Raw genomic sequence first — 21,107 nt, 5'->3', positions numbered from 1 at the left:
ACGGGTCGGGGTTGTCCTGCGTCAGTCATCTGGAAAGTTCTCCACTTATCTCTGGGCCCGAGACTCTGGGCCAACCAATTCAGCCTGGCAAATAAGTATTATGTAGGCTGACAGAATTTGTCTGTCCAAATGAGCTGCAAAACACGCTGTTGTTTTAAACTTTGAATGGCAGCGCTGCTGTGTGGGCCCCGCCCGGTTCAGGCTCCTTTGTGGCCCTTGAGAAAACCCAGATTGTGTGAGTGAACCCATCACCTTGTTTGTTAATTGTTTTGGACGAAGCCTGGATGATTATTCTGAACCCTTTGTCGCATTGAGTCATCCTCTTTTTCTTTTAATATTTTGCAGCCCTTTTCAGAGTGTGAGATTCTTATTCTGTTGTGTTGACTTTGCCAACACCGTCTCTCATTTCATACATTTATAACAAAACTAAAGGTGTCACTGCGCTTCGACCGCCTCCCACTACACCTTTCTGTCTGTTGGAAACGTGGGAGCTGTGTGCAACTATTTTTGCACCTTTCCGAAACCAACAATCCAACAATTGCGTCCACTTTTACGCAACGATCAGCCAGGTGTGCAGACATGAGAATGTGGGATTTTAAATTAGCTTCCATTACTTCTCCTATGTACAAAAAGTCATAAACGTAAACATAAAAGTCCAGTTGGGGCTGAAAGGAAGTTGTTAGTTTTGCAGGTATTTAGTCATTAAACGAAGCTTTGAACGACGTGAAAAGTAAGGGATTACCAAAGTTGTTAAAAATTCCTCCTCAGGTGGATATGAATATCTGTACCAAGCTTCATGGCAATCCAAAATCGTCTATCTCTCCAGCTTTCACCCACATCTTTTGACCTTCCTCAGCGGAAAATCTTCTAGATGTGTTTGAAAGCATCGGCAACAACAAGTTAGTCGGCGATTCAACCTTTTTTTCAAGTTAAATAATCAATACCTGTCAATAAATTGACCTCATGGTGGTGTAAGAGGGAAAGAGAGACTCAGTAGGATTCATCCTCTGGGAACACGAATGACCAAAGAAAATGTTAAGATATGTAACTGAAACATTTGACCTGTTGGTAGATGAAAAGTCATAGGATAAAGAAACTTATTAGGATTCATCCTCTGGGGACCTTAAATGTTCACACAAAAACTTCACGGCAATCCATCAAACAGATACTTCAGTCTGGACCAAAGCGGTGGACCGACCCATCGAATGTTGGTATGAGAGACATTTTATGCCAGAAGAAAGGCCTCCGAACACCTGAGCGGACTTCAAATGACAACGCCTTCCTCACATTTCAAGAAGATATCTAATCTCCTCCACCTTTAACCATCGTGCACCTGGAACAAATGTGCCAGTCAAACAGAGCAAAGTGGTCAAACAGAGGGTGTTTCTGTGTGGGAGCAGGCGGAGGGAGGAAACACAGGTGCCCTGTGTCCGACCAGCCTATTAAACAACACACCGGCCCTGAAGGCAGGAAGCAGCTATTGACTGGAAGACATCAAGAAAAACGCACCTTTCAAAGCACACACACATTCAGCACTATACACACACACATGGAGGTGGATAAAATCTACCAGGTATCAGGTACTGCCCTGAGGGAGAGGGTTGACCTGTGGAGGCCAGGGGAGTCCAACACACAGCTCATTCAACATCACAAACACATCCCGATAATGCGGTTTTATCCTTGAATTGCACAGTAGTTTAAACATTATTAGTCAGAGAAAGGATAAAATGCAAATATTCAAAGATTTGAATTAAAGTTAACCGATTGCCGTTTGAGTTGGAAGATGAAACGCGATAAGATGGAGGAGATTAGTTCGCAAACATTCTTCCTCTGCTCTACATTAACCCACGGAGCGCCGACTGGTATGTTTGTCCTGCATCTTAAAAGCCACTGTGCCCGAGGAGTGTTGTCAGAGGTAGGAGTGTGCGTGTGTGTGTGTGTGTGTGTGTGTGTGTGTGTGTGTGTGTGTGGAAGAGAGGGCAAAAAGAGGTCATGCATTTAAATGCCCCTAAGCATGGCACTTGCCTTAACCCTCTCAATGAGAGGCTCCTCTCATGCTACAAAAAGCTAGCATTTGTAAAAGGGGGATGAAGGGTCGGCTCTGATGAAAATCTAAAGAGTGATTCGTGTTTGGGTCTGATAGGCAAATAAAATGAAAATGTCTGGCCATGAGAGAAGCAATACTAATGAGTTCAGACTGCAGGGGGGAAAAAGGAACGGAAGATGTTTTTCTTCAGTGCCTCTCATTTGTTTCGAATCAAGTTGCAGCGATAAAGGAATATCACTATACACTGAAAATTACACTAGTGTCGAAACCGAATATATTGCTGTGATTGTACAAAAGTACAGGGGATGTCTGGTACAAGTGGACGCTTGAAGAGAATTAGAAGGAGTTATTAGTTAATGTCTCGGTGAAAGAGGATAATGGAGTCTGAGTGGAAAAACAAAACCCCTGAAAGGACCACAGAGAGGCTTCGAGGGCCCTGGACGGAGAAATCACAACAGCAGCAGTCAAGAGCGAAGGATGGAGGAGGGACACACACACACACACTCACACACACACACACACCAAGAGGGAGACAAAAAAAATGTTTTTTTCAATAGCCAGAGTGGGAGAAATCAAGTGTTAGTGCGGATAAGAGATAAAAAGTAACAAGTAGAGCGTGCAAAGCGTCAGCAGCAGATGGAGAATGAGCGTCAGGAGGAGCATCGAGGGCAGAAAAAAAGCCCAGGGATGAATGTGAGTGTTTACAGTACAGTTGATGTTTGTTGGCTGTGTTTGCAGGTGCTTATATTTACAGAGCATTTCAGAGCCATTGTGGATGTTGAGCAATGTTCAAAGTAAGGTTGTGAGTGAGGGGGAGGAGGAAAGCGTTAAAAAAAAAAGGCTGACCTTACGTGTCAGGGTCCTTTTTTGGAGCCCATGCTGGACAAGCCCCTAATGATCACAACTTGAGCTCTTGCCTTTTTAATTACCCACCCAGGCCTGACTGAGTCGCACAAAGCTCGAGAATGGAGTGGCGCAGATGGAACAAAAACAGGCCAATTCCTTGGGAAGAATGCCCTCTGAACCCAGCAGCTAATGCAGCCCCTGCTGCTCCAGTCGGTCATTATTGTTGTTGGAGAGGAGGAGAGAGATGGCACTCCAAAACAAGGCCACCACCACTGCTGAAGTCATGGTCCACAGGTCATGTGAGAAGAAGCTTTTGGTCGAGAGCTCCTGTATGACGCCAGCACACAACGAACACCTCCAGCACAGATTGTGTCCCAGAGCATTATCAAACATTTCAATTTGATATGAAGAACAAGAGGCACTAACGGACACCTCTTGCTGTAACGTTTCGTCACAGGCCCGAGAACATGTAGGTTAGTCGAGATGGCGTCGCCTTTAAGCGTCGCCTTTTAGCATCGCCTTTTAGCGTCGCCTCTGAGCGTCGCCAGCCGCATCTCTGAAGGTGCTATGATGGCCCTGGGCCCCTGTCACTCATGTGGCCCATCAGTCACCCTCATCTGCAAAATCTGACTTTATCTTAATGAGCTGTTGTTATTCCTGTGAATGAATGGAGACTGCTTCCATTCATAGGACAAGAAGTTGAGCATTATCACGTTAACTAAGCACCGCAGATGATCAGTCAGAGTTTGCGCTGACGTCTGTCCAGGAGGGAAAAATCTTGAATAAATCTGAACAAGGAGCTTCGGCTTTAATGAAACGTCCACTTGTCCAGCGCCTTGATCCAATCCGGACACCCAAACAGTCCCTGTCTGTATTGTCTGTGTTCTTCATTGCGTTTCCTATTGTCACATCACATTCCTGTGTGTGTGTGTGTGTGTGTGTGTGTGTGTGTGTGTGTGTGTGTGTGTGTGTGTGTGTGAGAGAGAGAGAGGTGGGGGCGGGGGCTTAACTCCAGACATCCTGCTCTTATTGTTGACCGCCCCAGGTCGACTGCTGCTCAACATGTCAGGCTGAAAGAGAACAAAATGGGGCCCGTGCCACTTAGAGCGATCACACACACACACACACACACACACACACACACACACACACACACACACACAACACACACACACACTCACTCACTCTTCTGTGTTTTTTGCAGTTGTGGCGACATGTAATGAGAATAATTCAAATGTAGACCTGCAAGTGACTGTAAAGTAATTGTTATCATACTTTTCCCAGAAACCCCATTATTTAAACAAACTACTGTAAAGACCGGATCTTCTGCTTGATTTAACTCTGAGTTAATCTCTCAGTTTCATCAGACTGAAACTCTCACTGCGGCCCTGTGATTAATAATTTAAAAGCCTTCTTACTCTAAGAGCTCAGTGTTGAACAAAAATATTTTGAGATTAGAAAGCACATTTTCTCATAATGTTATGATATATGGTTCTGTTATATAAGTGCTACCAGTGACACACACAGCAACCTCTTTACTGTGGTTAGATATTAATAATAAAGCAGATTTTAAGTTGTGTGTAAAAACAGAAAGTCTTCAAATGTTCTTTCTCTTACTTACTAAAACATCTTTTAGAATTACAACTCTTGTAATAAAAGGAAAAATGTTTATATCTGACATTACGGCTCCCAAAAACCTGAAACTGTGCAGTAAATGTTTCATTTACTATTTGTTGTATCTAAATTCAAACTGATTTACAGGAACCTCAAACACCCACACTGAACGATGAATAAAAGTAACATTTAATATTTCCCAAAAGAGAAAAGAAATACATTACATTTTGGAAAAAAAAACCTTCATTTAAAAACAATATGTAACGTTGACATCCACATAATATACATAATATTAAAAACAATAAAAGTGCAATGGATTCTTAAAAAAGAAACAGCACATCCTGTCACTCACAGTTGTGCTGTACTACAGCATCCTCTAGTGGTTTACATTTTAAAGGCACATTTTTGCCCAAAAAAAAAAAAAAAACAGAACAACTTTGTACCATTTTGAGTACCACTACAGACAAAACTAAATAAATTAGGTCCGGACATTTTGAGTCACTCAACAAATGAGTCAGGTTCCCACTTTCGATCCTGAGAGAGATTGAGGGTTTGGGATTCCCTGAGGTTTATTTTTGTAAAAGTGCACAAGATAAAAATCCAGAAGAAACTCTAAAACAAAAACAATAACTCGCTGAGGCAGATATCCACAAACTAAAAGACTGACGTCCTGTCAGCTCACAGCAGAAGTTTATTGATCTGCATTTTTAACCGGTCGTTAAACACCTTTCAGGACTCTTTATTCCATCGAGGAATGATGGTCCTGCGGTAAGTCCGTCTTTCTGAGATGTTGCGTCTCACTTTGATCACCGTCGGGAGAGCCATCTCCAGGTCCAGAGAGGGGCTGGAGTGGGACTTCTTCAGCATGCATTCCTCCTCCTCTTCCTCCCCCACAGAGTCTGCACACACTGCTTTATCAAACATCTTCAGGTCCGCGATGCTCAACACGCCGGTGCCTGTCTTCTTCACGCTCTTCCAGGCCTCCAGGCCCTGGATGTAGATCTCATAGCGACACATCTGCAGGGTTTCAACAACATGAAAGGGTCACTTATGGGGCTTTTTACTATATCTGTGAAGAGTAATTGATTAATTGTCGACTATTTTGATAAACGATTGATGGTGATATGACAGTATATTAAATATATATTTGAGTTGTGGACAAAACAAGATATTTGAGGACGTCATCTTGGGCTTTGGGAAACAATGATCGACATTTTCCACCATTTTCTGTCATTTTATAACAACTAATCATTTAAATGAGAAAAGAATCAACAATTGACAATGAAAATAATCTTTAGTTGCGGCCCCACTTTTTACTCTTGTGAACACAAACGTTCGCTCGCAGCTTCTTCATTACCTCGTGATGCAGGTACTCCGCTCTCACACGATGCTCCTCCAGCTCCCTGGCTTTGGCTTTTTTTCGCTCAGGCAGGTTTTGCTGCAGGTACGACAAGTCCGCCTTAAAGGACTCCAGCATTCCTGCATAGGACTGCAGCTGACGCTCCTGCACAGGGAGAAGAGCAGAGGAACAGATTAAAGGCTTCATTCAAATTCATTTTATGCAATTTATGGAACAGGAAGAAGCAAGTATTACTGCCCGTCTTACTCCAGCTGCAGAGGTGAAGCGTTGCAGGAGAGTTTACAGTACAGGAGTGCATTATGGGAAATGTACATGGTGTAATTCCTGTCTGTATTAGCAGTTATCAAAGTTGCAATAAAACAGCTTTGTGATTCAAGCTCATGTTGTTATATAACGGACAATAGTTTTAACATTTACGACTATTCTAACATGTGTCCACTGTTCGGCTGAATTGACATAGTCTCGCGTTGATAGGACAAAAGAGATTGTTCAAAAATACACATGTGATGAGGTTGTTCTTGATATTAGAGAGAAAAAAGCAAATGGAAACAATTGATATTTTATGAAATGTATCTGTACATGTCTATCATGGTAATAGCTTGTAATATGTCTGGTGAAATGGGACTTTGGACCTGAAGTTGGAGCGCGTAACAGGTATTTTGAGAGCGACGAGGCAAAGCATGAGCTAGATTGATAACACAAGTTGTTTTGTAGCATGACCAACGAGCGTTTTTAGAGCAGTTGATATAAAGTGGTTGCTTTGCATATATAAATAAAAGTCCCAGAAGCTAGAATCTCCCAGGACATTATCATCTGTAACACTGAGCCAAAACATTAAAAGAATACTGAAAAAACACACATTCGTACACAAAATGACTTGTAATTATAAGAAAGAGTAGTACGAGTGTGTACCAGAGTGTGAGCCGACAGCGAGGAGGGGAGGACCGGTCTGAAGAACCTCCTCTGAGAGCCGACGGCGGCGGGGAACGGAGGCGAGGAGTGAAGAGCTGAAACCAGGTTGATGCGGCTGATCCATGAAAACATCTCCAGTTTGGATCTGAGAGGAAAACAAACGGTGACACTGACTGTCCGACTCTTCGACACAAACACACACACACACACACACACACACATATATATATAAACACGCTGCTGTGACTTACGAGGCCTGGAAGAGGAAAACCCTCCAGTCAGCCGTCTGCAGGCGGAAGACGTGAGGCTTCTTGGTGTAGTCGGCCGCCTGCTCGACCAGAGAGTGGTGCACGCTCACCACCTCCTCGTTAGTCGGCTGATCCCTCCCATAATCATCCTGTCACACACAAAGACACTAAATGATCTATACTGTAGGGAAGCAAACCTTTAATAATGAGTGCTAATAAGACAATTCAATAACGTTCACATTCAAATTCTCAATCAAAAGTCTATTCATTCGGTTTAAACTCGGTATTTCTGCACAGTTGCAGATAAAGATGACATTCGTTAAAGCCGTGATCCTAATGGACAATTCTGAAAAAGCAAGAGCTGAGTTACTGACCTTCTGCAAGTAAAGGACCATTCCCTTCAGCACTCCGTAGAAAGTCTTCCAGCTTCTCTTCCCCCACGGAGCTGCAGCACACAAACATTCAGCAGGTGCATGAAGATGTGTTATTGATACAAAAGCCCTCCGTGATGAAGACCACTTGTTGCAGATATCAGAACGCCAAGAAATGATCAAATAGCAAAGTTCTTCAATTAATGAAGAGATGAATCTCCCGCAGTAATATCAACACGTCCGAGAAATATCTCACTATAAATTATTAGTTAAAATAGCATACGATCTCTTTATTTATGCGAGTGAGAATCTTTTTTTAAATATATCTAAAAAAATGAATAGTGATAAAATGAAAAATTTAACAATACGTAAAATAATACAAAATATACATTTAAAAAAATCTAAACAAAATGAAAAACAAAAACCCAAAGATTTTAAATTAAACATTACGTTTCACTATACCACTGACACATCTCTCATTTGCATTTTGACCTGTAAAAGGTCAGAGTTTTGTATAAGTGAAAAAGGACAATTGTCTATGAAATATCTATATTACATATATATATATATATATGTTATATATATATATATATATATATATATGTAATATATATATATATATATATATATATATATTTATTACATATCTATATATCTATATATATGTAATATATATATATATATATATATATATATATTTATTACATATCTATATATATATATATGTAATATATATATATATATTACACATATATATATATATATATATATATATATATATATATTACACATATATATATATATATATATATTACACATATATATATATTACACATATATATATATATATTACACATATATATATATATTACACATATATATATATATTACACATATATATATATTACACATATATATTACACATATATATATATATTACATATCTATATATCTATATTACATATATATATATATATATCTTATCTATATATAGATATAGATATGTAATATATATATATATATATATAAAATCCAACCTAAGTGTAGGCCTTTAAACTTAACATTTGGGTATGATAGGTCATTCTGTTGCCAGCTGCCCTTATCCCTGTTGCAATACAAATAATCTATTTTGGACACCGTAGCCAAACATCAGAAATCCTCAGCTCACTGTTATGTGATGATCAACACCAAACCCCATCTGACATGAGATCTAATGATGGTGTTGATTTTATTAATGTCAAATGACCCTAAATCATGATTATCCTCAAAGGTAGACAGGTGTTTGTGTCTCACTCACTGCGTTTGCCGTCAATGTCAGCGTGCAGCTTTCTCTGGAGGAATCCCTGTTTGGCCACCGAGGCCGTTTCGTCATGAGGAACGTCCTGGAAGGGGTTGGCTTTCGAACGCAGCGGCGCATCTACTCCTGCGTCATCGTCCGTCAACACGGAGCTCTTCAACTCCTCCTCGTCACTTTAACATGCAGAGACAGGTTCTTAATGCATGTGTGAGATTATATGCATATGAAGCATGACGAAGAAAAGATGATGAGATGATATTACATCAGTGCACTTACATAGCCCACTCCAGCGGCTCACTCTTTATTGAATTGTAAAGACTCTGCAATGTAGATGTAGAGGGAAAAAGGTTCAATTATTTTCACCAACAATGATTTTGCGTTCTGAAAAAATCAGCGTCAGCGTTACCTTTAATAGATCCTTGCTGAAGTTTTCTCCTTCACTCATCCCATCGAGGTTGGACACAAATTTAGACGAGGACATGCATTTTCCTACGTTCTGTTAAAACACAGAAAACGTGTGGTTGACTAAATGCCCAACAGAGATCATCTGGTAACTTAGGATGTAAATAAATCATAAATGTTTCCCACCTGTCCGTGCAAGTCAGTGTTGAGAAGCATCAAAGCACATGTGAGAGCCAACGCAGACTCTGAGGATGTTATATAGATGGATAATTACACATTGATTCAGTCACATGTGAGCGCTCGCTGCTGTATCTTTAAGCAGAAAACTAAAAGTAAAAACCATGACTGAGGCTCACCTGAGGAGGTAAAGGAGTCGGGGTTGCACTGTTGGAAGCGGCAGGCGAAATGCTGCAGCACACGCTCTCTCTCCTGGGTCTCTCCTATTAGTACCACCACTTTCAGAAAAGATCTGAGAGAGAGAAACAGGATTACGAGACCTTTTATGAGCGTGTGTTGTGAGATGTCACTGCGTGAAATCAAAGCTCCACCTGTGTTATTCTTACCTCAGGGCATGATCGAGAGTTTGCCCGGTGAAGTCAAAGAGTTTGAGGTATTCCTCCCCGACAGCACGACTGAAGTCGTTACTGAACAGAGAAAACATTCTGTGTCAGCGTTTATTTATTTATTTATTCGACGTTATATTATCTGTTTTTTCTGGCTCAGAATTAGAAAGCAATAAATCTTTAACGCAATAATCTTGACAATATTTTGAGGATGATTATTGGCGCCATTTAATCTCATTTGGAGGCAAAGCAGGAGGGTGTGGTCAAGCTTATGATGGCCAGGGCTTATAGAGGAACTTACTGTTCATGTCAACTGTAACTGTCAAGGAAAAAACCAAACGAGGATTATTAAAAATATATATATTTATACTATGTGCTTACTCTTTGTCTAAGTGCTTCACCACGTCCACACGTTGGACATCATCCAACTTAAACAGTCGTTGAGCGAGGCGGCGGGCCATCTCTCTGTTCACCTCGTCTCCATTCATATGAGGCGCTGCTGCCGTCTCAGGGGCTTCGGGTTTCTCTCCATTTGCCTCAACTGTTTGCACGGATCCATCCTCAGCACCTCCTTCCTCTTCTTCACCCTGATGTGACGTCTCAGCCTGTTTGTCCACCTGATTGAACTCGGCCTCTGCTGTCTGCTGCGTGACCTCGGCCTCGGGAGACAGCTGCTCTGTTATTTCTGACTCATCTGTCTCTGGCTGCACAAGCTGCTCAGAGAGCGTTGGCTGAGACGAGTCGGCCGTTTGCGGCGTCTGCTCATTCTGCTCCGGTGGCTCCGTCTGTTCTTGCTGCTTTGCGTCTCCGGGGTCTTCGGCTTCAACACAAACTGTCGGCTCTGACTGAGTAGAGTCCTCTGGCAGCTCTGCAGTTTCAGGTTGGGTTGACTCTTCTGTCATCTCTGGTTCCAGATGTTGCAACCGTCCTAATTGGTCAGAGTCTTGTGACACGTCTGCTTGGATCTGCTCCGACTCTTCGGTCCTCTCAACCTGCTCGGACTCAGCGCCTTCAGGCCGAGGTGACGGCTTTACGTCCTCTGACGTCGTTTGGACACAATCTCGTTGATATAAACAACTTGTCTCCTGCACTGGTGATTTTTCTATCTCCTCTGTGTTATCTGCAGCCTGTATTGACGCTTCTTCATTGTCGTCCGCAGGCTCTGGCTGTTCAGGGTCCAGGTTCTGATCTACATCTTTGCACATTTCTGGCTCTTCCGTCTGACCTGTGGGATCTTCATGTAACCGTTCAACTGTCTCTACGTCCTCTTCAATCCTCGATTGGCGCCTTTCCTCCAAAAGCTCTGACTGCGGCAGATCAATTAGCTTATCTGTGTTTATAGTTGGTCCAGTGTCGTCAGCTTGTAGTGGCTCTGCAGGAAGCTCCCTAAGAAGTGTGGATGAAATATGCATTGTAGTTAATGTGTAAAGTGAATCCCATTACACCGGTCCCTGAATCCCTGCATTGGCTTCCTGTGGGTCAAATGATAAGATTTTAAAATCCTATTATTTACGAAGCATTCAGGTCATCTAGGACAGATGTACTCAGTGTTTCCAGGATCAGAAAACAAGGTGAAGCAGATTTTAGTTTCTATGATCCCATGATACTTGAGGTCTGCTAAAACTGTCAGCTCATTTAAATCAGTTCATAAAACATTATTGTTTACTGCGACTTTCTAATAAATTACATATAAAACTCGTTTTTAATCTGTAACTATTTATTTACTTTTACTTTTCTTGCTTTTTAAAATGCAATTTATTTCTAACTGCTTATTTTCTTCTTCTCGTCTTTTAAATACACTTTTTTATATTTTCTTAACGTCTTATATTGAATATGTTGAATCTCAAATCTAAGCCCCTGTAAAGCACTTTGAATTGCCTTGTGTCTGAACGGTGCTCTATAAATAGAATTGCCCTGCCTTTCCTTATAACAGCAACTAATACTGTGACTAACGACATTCATCATTAATGACATTTACTGTTAATACCCACTTCCTGTTCCTCTTTCTAAAGTTAAGTCCATGATACTCACACATCACTCAGACAGCTGACGGCTTTTCCCTCTTCACTTTCCTCAGGGCAGGACACATTGATCTGCTCCTCCTCTTCTCCCTCGCCTTCCTCCTCGTTCTCAACACCATTCGCTGAAGTTTGCTCTTCCTCTGAGTCTCCCTGTCCAGTCAGCAAAACGTCGAGTTCCTCCTGTTCCTCCTCTAGTTTTAAATCTACAAAACTGTCCGCTTCATCTTCTGAGATTAAGTCCACAGCTTCAACAGGATCGGACGTCGCCGAGTGTCCCTCTTCTTCTTCTGTCCGGATTTCTGGAAGAGTGTTTAGAAGGTGAACATCACAGAACATCTCATTTCTAATACAAAATGAGCCACAAGCAGCCTCCAGTTGGAATTATCAAACTGAGCAAAAAAATGGGACAACATTTGCTATTCAACAACTAATTAAATGCGTCTCTCTGAGTGATACGTACCGTTATTACTGTCTAACAGCTCATGTGGTGAACCTTCCTGTTCCTGTGTCGGCGGCTCTTGCACATCTGCAGCGTCACATGGCTGTAAATTGCAACACAGGCCACAGATCATGAACATGAGTTGCGGGAAAAAGCTTGTAATTACCAGCGGGGGCGCGATTTAGAAGAAGCTGCACTCTGAGCCTCATCTGACCAACATGATGTCCACTCTAATCCTCCCACCTCTGCTCGACCTACTACAGTAACGCAAGCACGTGTCTCTGAAGAGATGAAGACTAAAGTGGTGAGGCCAGAGTCAGTGCTCAGTGAAGGAAGGGTTAATGACACAGGACATTTGAAGGAGTATATGCACACAGAAAACGCACAGAAATAGAATTTTAAATAAAAGGCAGCATGACGACTTCACACCTCGTTTTGTCTCTCCTCACATGCGGTACGTACCTTTGAGACGTTTCCTGTCCACTCTAGGTTGGAGATCAGAAGCCGTGACTCAAACTCATCTTCTTCCCCTCTGCCGCCCTGTATGAAAAGCACCGCGTTAACGTTTTGAGATCGGTGAAGTGACGGGGAAGTGGTCTCTTGACTCATCACTCCACCAGAGTCCGGCTCATTGGCCAATCTGCTGTCAGTCATGAGTGAACATGTCTCTGCAGAGGGATCAGGCATGTCCCACTGCACTGTGGCAAAAGAAAGCGAAGCACTGCTACAGGTCATGGGGTGCACCGGCCATATTATCTTCTCCCACTCTTCTGCCTCCTCAGGCGTCTCTCGTCCTGCCTTCGGAGAGAGATTGAGTTGGTTTGTCCCGTGTGCCTGGTGTACCTGCACCTCTGCGTCGCCCCACACAACGCTCTCTTGCTCTCCATTGATGTACTGGTGGTCGATGGAGGTCCATGAGTCTTCTCGAGGCTGCTGAAAGACTGAATCTGTAACATCTGGCAGAGAGGCACACAAGTTTTCCTCCTCCATTAGCTTGTATCTCAGTCAGTTCCGTTTGTGGGTTTTGGTGGAAAGACGATGTAGCTGTAAATGTTGTCTCGCTACAAAATGTCCTCCTCTGACGTATGAAGGATCATCTTATAAAATTCCATAAATGTGAAATCCTGAAGCATGTTACGACCTCCAATGGCGCCATTCACAGATCTGTAACAAGAGAAAAATAAATGTTTAAAGATATTTGACCCCGTCTGAAGCAGTTATAGAAATAATTTCCTTACATTGTGGGAGCCTGGTATTGTGGTACAAAGGGCAAATTGTTCTGTGAAACTGATTCTTCCTGAAATGAAAACAAAAATGTTGGGTAACCTCCAGGAACATCTGATTAGCTGAGAGACAAAAAAAAAGCCATAACTCATAAGACTTAAACTACGTTTACATTTAAAACTACTGAGAACAGCATTTCTAAATTACACACGACACTCCGAGCAAAAAACAAGACTGAAATCAAATCTTTACGACTCTGAAAGCGTAAAAATACTCAAAACACTCAAAACACTCACCACTTGTATGTTATAATAATCCAACCTGGAGATGGGTTTTTTTAGCCTGAGCTGCTCATTTGTCAATTGTTTTAACTTCTCGGCGTGGCACTGCAGGTGCAACTTTTAGCATGTTTGCACTTCCTGACTGCAGACACAGAAAATCAGCCGAGCAAGTAAGCAAGAGAGATAGAAGGAGAAAGAGAGATAAAGAGAGAGAGAGAGAGAGAGAGAGAGAGAGAGAGAGTGTATGGTGGGGATCGAGAAATAGACAGAGAGAGTGGAGGGGATGTTGCTGGTGAGCGGTTTAACTGCCTACGTCCTGTGTTTATCATTTATCACCACACTGCACGGTGACTCTGGGCAAAGGATCAAACCCTGCATTGGTTTTAAACGCAAACCAAGGCCAGCTACAGAACATCAACAACAAGATGCCATCTGTGTTGTACTGGTGATGAGCACATTTAAAAAAAGCCTCATATTGTATCTGTCTGTCTCTCTCTGTCGTACTTGTTTGTATTTCTACACTCTGCATTATTCTATTCACATCATGCAACCAACATCCGGGACAGACCATGACCACATTTCCTGTGTGGGTGCTAACATCTCAGTTCCTGTCAGGGTGCAAGTGCTACAGCACATGCACGAGAGTTAACAGAGATTACCAAAGAGGGTCATCTGTTGAATGAATAAAACTGAGTTGAAACAAAAAATGTGGAGGTACTTAAATTAAAAAAAAAAGGTTCAAGCAGTATTATCTCCCTTGAGATTCATAAGTGAGAATCTGACAGTTTAATACGCTGAATAACAAAAGAGTTTGGACGATTCTGATATTATACAGTGCTGGTTTACAATCTCTTGCTGCTCTTTGACAAAATATTGTGTTTCACATGATAACACAGTTAATCCTCCGCGTGTGATGTTATCTTTGGCAGCACTGTTGAGACGACTTGAGATTTCTAGAGAGCAACACTTTTGACATCTTCATCAAATAGAAAACAACAAAAATAAATCAGGATACTTTCAGTTTTAGCCAAACGTTACTCAAACAAACTGCAGAATGCCCCAAGTGGAGGGTACCAGGAAAAGGTGTGTACAATGAATGGGAAGTTTATACAGCACACCACAGAGAGATTAAATAAAAAGAGGAACACAGCCACACTGGGTAAAGTGAAAGATTTGGAACGACTTCAATATTTGTACGTATAATAATAGAATGTGTCTAAAGAGGATAAACACCCCCTGTGTCTTTCATTACCTTCAGCGAACATGGCATAGACATGAATTTGAACATTTTCAAAGAGCGAGAAAAAAAAAATCTCATTAGTAGGAGTCTTTTCAACTGTGAAGCATGACTTACCCCCTCCAGGCTCTTTAAAGCAACATCATATGATCAGTCGGCTTGTGAGGTTTTAAGTCTTGTGGGGGGGAAAGACTCACCGATGTGTTATACTGGGTTTATGCCGCTGTCAAACTGCTGCACCTTCACATACATATCCACTCACACACATATGCACACACGCATACAAATAACCCTCAGTTGATTATGTCTGACCCTGCTGCGCACAACAAACAAGCCTCACATTCGCTCTCTTTAAGCCGAGCAGCCTTTTTGTCTGTGGTGTCGCATAACAATTTGTGCAAGTCACAAGTCCTAGTCTGGACCAGGTCCTCCTCCTCCTTCTTCTTCTTCATGCTTCATGTCCATTTTGAAAAGATAAAGATCAAACTGCAGTCTCCCGCTGTCCTGTTTCTCTGCCAGCAATACGGTATGGCTGTGGGGAAAAAAGGGGAGAATTTGAGTGTCAACGAAGAGGAAGAAAGAAAAGGCACATTGTGATTGGCAGATGAGCTCAGACACCTGAGAGGCCTCCTTCCACACCCACTACCCCGAAGGCAAGCAAGCATACACATACAGGTGAGGGGAGTGGCTCATACCTGCAAATGACACCAGGAATGATGTGGTAAAACCAGAAGGTATGCTGATTCACTGTAAATCAGTCATAAGCACACTTCATGCCTCTTATTTTTGGTTTACTGGCTTAGTGTCTGGATGTGGGCAGAAAAACCTGTTTAACCCAGACATAAATTGTTTTTTTAAAGGCTTCCCTATAAAGACAAGACTGAATAATATTTGTATTTCATTAGCCTCCAAATACTTAGATGAGTAACATATTTACCTTTATTTAATGTTTGTAACCACAAAACATAATGATTTTGCAACTTCTTACGTTAATCATGTGACTAACGTTAATGCTAAAACTGTTTTCTATTATTATTTATTATTAGTAGTAGCATTTGAGTATGAGTATCATCATCATCATTTTTAGCTAAGACATTTACATTAAGCATTTACAATAAAAAAATATATATTAGCACTCTTGTTACTCTTAAGGCTAAAGCATACCAACTAACACATTAGCTAGGAGAAGCCTAACGTTAGTTAACCCAAGTTAGTAATATTATATATAATTGATATTCGTTATTATTAACGTTTGTTACATGATTAGCATTATCACTATTAGCTATACTCTTGATGTAGCTAACAAGCTAACCTTGATAAACATTGTAAGCAGTGGCGTTAGCATGAGTAGCATTCAGATAACCGTTATTAAAAAATATTAGCATTACCTAGCATTTATGTGAGCATCCTTGCAGTTGCAGTGAGTTAGGTGCTAGCTAGGGGTTGTAGTAGCTGATTTAGCTTAGTAGTATTAGTAGTATTATTAGTAGTGACCCAGTAGTGCTGCTTTAGTTTTGCAGTTCTTCTTGTTGCTATTTAAACACCATTTATCACCGTGGGTATTTTTGTAAACATTATCATAGTAACGTTAGCTAGGGCCCGGCTAATCCAACGATTCCCCCTCCACACCAGCAGGGGCGCTGTAGACGTGTTAGCAAAACAAAACCATCTTCTCCTCGCTGTCATTTTCGTGCGACTTTCTCCGCTTTGTTTGTTCCGCACACGGCAGCAGCACAGTCGCACACACCCACTTTTTTCCAAAAATACTTTCAACTGTGTTCAACCCTCCTGGCGAGTTGCCCAGAGCTGCAGCTGCTCGGTATAACATGGCCAAGTCGAGTGATCTGAAAATCTTCCTGGAGTCTTCTCTGAATGAGATCTTTAAAGCCACAGTGAGCGACATCCTGGATTCAGTGGACCGGACCCTGTCCGAGTACCAGGGCACAATACAGAGGATCGAGTATGAAAACGAGGGCCTGAAGCAGCTGCTGTTAGCACAGAAAAGCACCGACTCTGCTGCCAGAGGTATGGTTGTCTACCCTCTGCAAATAACGGAGAGGTGTCTGTGTTTGTCTCGACAGCCGACAGTGTCTCTTCATGCAGCCGCTGACCTTTTGTTCTAGCACCCCCTGCATTGTCAGAAAATCGTGTGTGTGTGTGTGTGTGTGTGTGTTTACCTAGACATAAATAAAAGCCAGCAATAGGCAGAAGACTGCAAGCAGACGTAAACAATGTGGGTTTCAGTACATTGAAAACAGAGCTGTGCAAACCTTTATGAGGTAGGAAATAGACCTGGTGATCACTGTGTAATACAGTAGTAATTACACTGTATTATGCTACATTACTGCAGGATACTGTCACATTCATGTGGCATATTACAGTGAATGACAAAGTGAACCACAATAGCTGTGTACCAGAATATCTCAGAATGCAGGAATCAATCACACTTCTAATTTCCTGCATTTTGGCAGTCCATCATTCTTTGATACATGTGTCACTTCGCTTTTTCCCATTTTAGCTGAATGTCACAATTACAGTGAATATAAAATAACTATTCTCCACACAGATCTTAGCGCTATTTGTGCAAGAGTTGATGCTTGCCTATAACCTAATGTTCGTAGGTTTTATTTTGTTGTTTTGTTTATTAGTTTTTTACACATTTCCTTATTATCAAAGAGACATTTCTTTACTATCAAAGAGACATTTCTTTACTATTGAAGAGGCATTTTATTATACTTAAGGAGGTCTTTTTTCATTGTGAAGGCACTTGTGAGATTTGTTTCTCCAAGTAAATATTTGTGTATTATATGGTTAGGAACTTGTTCTCTGCCTTCCTGCTTCTTCCCAATGAGCTGAAAGAAAAAAAAACATCACTGACTGTGTAATACTAGGACAGTTATGTTTCCAATAGTCTGGAACATTATACAAATATCAGATATTTAGTTTAGCTAGTTTATCGTACCTCTGTCAGCTAATGAAACATTTGAGCTGTAATATAGGTATGACTGCTAGTTATTCATTATCTCCGCTTTGACTTTGTTACAGATATTTGTGAACAAGATGTCACTGAACATTTTCCGACTTCAGAATGGAACAATCGTCCCGTCAGCTCCACGCAGGGCACGTTCAAGATGTCCATATGCAGCAGTGACAAGAAGAGCTTCAGGAGGAAGCAGAAAGACAAGATGAGGGAGAGCATATCCTCGCCCTCCTTTTTACTGCAGACTGATCATACGGTAGAAAGACGATGTGTAAGCACAGCAGAGGTAGGTGTGGCCACACAAAACTTGATATCTGTAAAAACAGAGCCTGGCCTGGATGAAAGCGGTGCTATTGACCTCTCCCAGCCTTCTTCCCTTCTCAATCTGACAAGGAAGCCAATGAAAAACGAGAGCACAGAGGTCAGTTCTGACAGTCACGATGCACATGCGCCTCTGCCGCCATCTACAGGCCTCGAACAAGACTCGAGAGGCAGCGACAGTGAAGTTAAAGTCACCGTTGTTTCTGACACTTACATGCAGGATGGACAGTTCATTAAGACAGAGGAAGAGGAGCAGAATGGGGTGTTGCAGTACGGTGACGATGATGATTTCTTGTTGAAGCACGCGTTGAGATATAACTCTGAATCAGAAATAGATCCTCAGGCGACGAGCACACAGGTTGTGGAGCCGGAAGTAAAGGAAAACGCTGCAGTTCTCCCAGACACATTTTTGGAGGTTCGTGACAACTTTTTGCGCTGTCCCACCTGTCCCAAAACATTTAGTCGAGCAGCCTCGCTCAACATCCACATCAAGACGCACAGCGCTGAGAAGGCTCACAGCTGCAGCTACTGCGGCAAACGCTTTGGCCGGGCCGATCTCCTCAAGTCCCACAAGCGTACCCACACAGGAGAAAGACCCTACTGCTGCAACACCTGCAGCAAGACATACGCCCATCCCAGTCAGCTCAGGATACACAAACGCGTGCACACTGGAGAGAAGCCGTATTCCTGCTCGCACTGCGGGAAGCGCTTCAACGAGCACAACCAGCTCAAAGTCCACTTGCGGACTCACACCGGGGAGAGGCCTTACAGCTGCCAGGAGTGCGGCAAAACCTTCAGCAACGCGGGCAACCTTCGCATACACGAGAGGATCCACACGGGAGAGAAGCCATACTGCTGCGCTCAGTGCGGGAAGCGGTTCAACGGCTTGGGCGACCTCAAAACACACTACAGGATTCACACCGGAGAGAGGCCCTACAGCTGCGAGCTATGTAAGAAGACCTTCAGCCAGGCGGGCCACCTCACCATACACATGCGCATGCACACGGGAGAAAGGCCGTACAGCTGCAAAGAGTGCGGCAAGAAGTTCACGGTGGCCAGTAGCCTTAAACTGCACCAGAGGACTCACACAGGAGAGAAGGAGTACAGCTGCTCGTACTGCAGCAAGAGCTTCAGCAGGTCGGGTCACCTGAAGAGACACGAACTGGTCCACACCAAAGAGAAGGTCTTCCTCTGCAGCCAGTGCGGGAAGACCTACACCGACCAGTCGTCCCTTAAGAAGCACCTGAAGATGCACGCGGCCAAGGAGCAGAAGGCTCAGAGCGAGGGAAGCACCAGCGATGCGGAAACGAACCGACCGTCGGCCTCGGAGACGCTTTCAGACACTGATAGAAATTAGAAACCAAATTCTTAGAAGATTACTAATATAGAAGCTGAGAATGAATGCTGTATGTGATTTTACAAACTAATCTTAGATCAAGATCAATTTACTCGCTTTTCCTGAAACGCACCTCACGGCCTACATCAGCGGAGTATTACTGCTATAGCCGTTGTGTCAAAAAAAAGCCTTTTGTTCCAAACTGAACCTCCTCTCTGGTACATTTTTTAAAAATAAAACACAGCGCAGCCGCCTGTGCTGTTTTAATGCAGGGCTGTGGTTGAGAGCTCCAGGAAAAGCTATTAAGTGGAGCTTGAGTGAAGATTTCTGTCTAACTGCTGTTCCTGAGATCAAATATGTCACGCTTAAAAAAAATGTATGATGTGATGTTTGTGGTACAGTGCAATACACTGTTGTCTAATATTTGCTGTGATGTAGTAGCGCCAAATATTTAGCAATACCTTTTAATGATTGAATGATTGTTTTTATTTGAATAGATAAACTCTCTTTGTGAGGCAGATAATGGGACCCTAAAAGAACTGTTGTTCTTTAAAACATTCTGTGTGTTTACCAAAATGTTGGTAATACAATTTTGAAATGCTTTAAATGAGAAGTTATTCCCCCCCCCCCCCCCCCCCCCCCCCCTATTGAAGCAACACACTGAATCCCAGGTTTCTGTTCTGTGGTGCTGACCTTTGTCCTCCTTGAAAATACAATTCAAGGTCAGTAAAGAAAAATAACAATATAATTGTTTTAGAATTCCAATATATTAAGATGCTTTTACACGTGTATACACTTTGTAGTAGCCAGAGTGTTAGACAGTGTGTGCTGCACCAGTGACTTAAGGTGAAGATCATTAATATATTGCTGTATATTTAGCTTTAACTATACACTCAGCAGTCTAATTCATTGACACGAATGTATTTATGTAATGATGTTATGGAAAATAGCGTTGCTGCAAATATTCAGTATTGATTGACCCGCTTTCAGTAAGTAAATGAACAATTGTTGTGTAAGCCATGCTGATCTTAAAGAATGTCGAGCTTCTAGAGGATTTGTTTTAAGTTGCTCACTGGTCTACCCGGAAACGCGTCTCTTATGAATTATATACAACTGACGATAGGGCTACTGTTTGTTGTGTCAACTGGTTGATATAACTGCACAGCGATGTATATTAAACTGAGTGTTTGCTGCTAGGACTTTATTGTAACTTTGTTTGTGTGATTTGTGTCTAAATTAAAGAGAAAATGTAACCAAAACATATTTAGTGTGTCTTATTTATTGTTTATTTGAAATGTTTCCTTTAGTACAAATACATTCTGTGAGGTCTTTTTATACATATTTAGTGCAACCAGAAAAACAAATACAACAGTATATAAATAAGTGCCTGTGCACAATGCAATGGTTCCCTGAAGTATAAAGTAAAGAAATAGTTTTAAATGTTTCAGCCCTTATTGCTCTTAGATACTGTTTGTTGGGACGCTTTGACTTTATGCCAAAGGGATTTTTACTCCACAGCATTATGAAAGGGATGTAAGGAGAGTGGAAGTGACTGAGTTAATCCAGAATTATCCACAGAAGACACTCTGCTTTTATCATGCGATCCGT

The 21,107-nt window shown here is 42.0% G+C and overlaps 2 protein-coding genes across 6 annotated transcripts; one reads left to right on the top strand and one right to left on the bottom strand.

Moving 5' to 3' along the window:
- Positions 1 to 4,742: 4,742 nt before the first annotated feature.
- Positions 4,743 to 16,521, bottom strand: LOC115016456 (PH and SEC7 domain-containing protein 4). 5 transcript variants are annotated; one of them, XM_029444206.1, is made up of 19 exons: positions 15,800 to 15,814; positions 15,558 to 15,688; positions 14,980 to 15,394; positions 13,359 to 13,417; positions 12,583 to 13,284; positions 12,142 to 12,223; positions 11,692 to 11,980; positions 10,042 to 11,046; positions 9,661 to 9,741; positions 9,454 to 9,566; positions 9,284 to 9,342; positions 9,102 to 9,191; positions 8,972 to 9,015; positions 8,696 to 8,868; positions 7,402 to 7,472; positions 7,031 to 7,176; positions 6,780 to 6,924; positions 5,865 to 6,011; positions 4,743 to 5,524 (listed from the first exon to the last, which is right to left on the bottom strand). In XM_029444206.1, the coding sequence occupies exons 5-19, from the start codon at positions 13,108 to 13,110 to the stop codon at positions 5,237 to 5,239; spliced, it is 3,261 nt and encodes a 1,086-aa protein (XP_029300066.1). In that variant the 5' UTR covers positions 13,111 to 13,284; positions 13,359 to 13,417; positions 14,980 to 15,394; positions 15,558 to 15,688; positions 15,800 to 15,814; the 3' UTR covers positions 4,743 to 5,236. The 5 variants fall into 5 exon arrangements, with proteins under 5 accessions (XP_029300066.1, XP_029300067.1, XP_029300065.1 ...); XM_029444207.1 differs by lacking the exons at positions 15,558 to 15,688; positions 15,800 to 15,814 and adding an exon at positions 16,251 to 16,521; XM_029444205.1 differs by having other exon boundaries at positions 15,558 to 15,840.
- Positions 16,522 to 16,586: 65 nt separating this feature from the next.
- On the top strand, positions 16,587 to 20,118 carry LOC115016458 (zinc finger protein 383). Its single transcript, XM_029444208.1, has 2 exons — positions 16,587 to 16,887; positions 17,908 to 20,118. Exons 1-2 carry the CDS (start codon positions 16,689 to 16,691, stop codon positions 19,518 to 19,520), a joined length of 1,812 nt encoding a protein of 603 aa, XP_029300068.1. The 5' UTR covers positions 16,587 to 16,688; the 3' UTR covers positions 19,521 to 20,118.
- The last annotated feature ends 989 nt before the right edge of the window (positions 20,119 to 21,107 follow it).

The sequence above is a fragment of the Cottoperca gobio genome, chromosome 12 (assembly GCF_900634415.1).
Source record: "Cottoperca gobio chromosome 12, fCotGob3.1, whole genome shotgun sequence".
Classification (NCBI taxonomy): Eukaryota; Metazoa; Chordata; class Actinopteri; order Perciformes; family Bovichtidae; genus Cottoperca; species Cottoperca gobio.
Note: the sequence above shows the minus strand (reverse complement) of the source record. Positions and strands in the feature narration are given on the sequence as shown.

Coding starts and splice junctions, on each gene's coding strand:
- LOC115016456 (XM_029444207.1), bottom strand. CDS start 13,110: ATGGAGGAGGAAAACTTGTGTGCCTCTCTGCCAGATGTTACAGATTCA. Junction 11,981..12,141: donor GCTGTTAGACAGTAATAACG/GTACGTATCACT, acceptor ACACTCTTCCAG/AAATCCGGACAGAAGAAGAA. Junction 9,343..9,453: donor CGACTCCTTTACCTCCTCAG/GTGAGCCTCAGT, acceptor TAACATCCTCAG/AGTCTGCGTTGGCTCTCACA.
- LOC115016458 (XM_029444208.1), top strand. CDS start 16,689: ATGGCCAAGTCGAGTGATCTGAAAATCTTCCTGGAGTCTTCTCTGAAT. Junction 16,888..17,907: donor CACCGACTCTGCTGCCAGAG/GTATGGTTGTCT, acceptor ACTTTGTTACAG/ATATTTGTGAACAAGATGTC.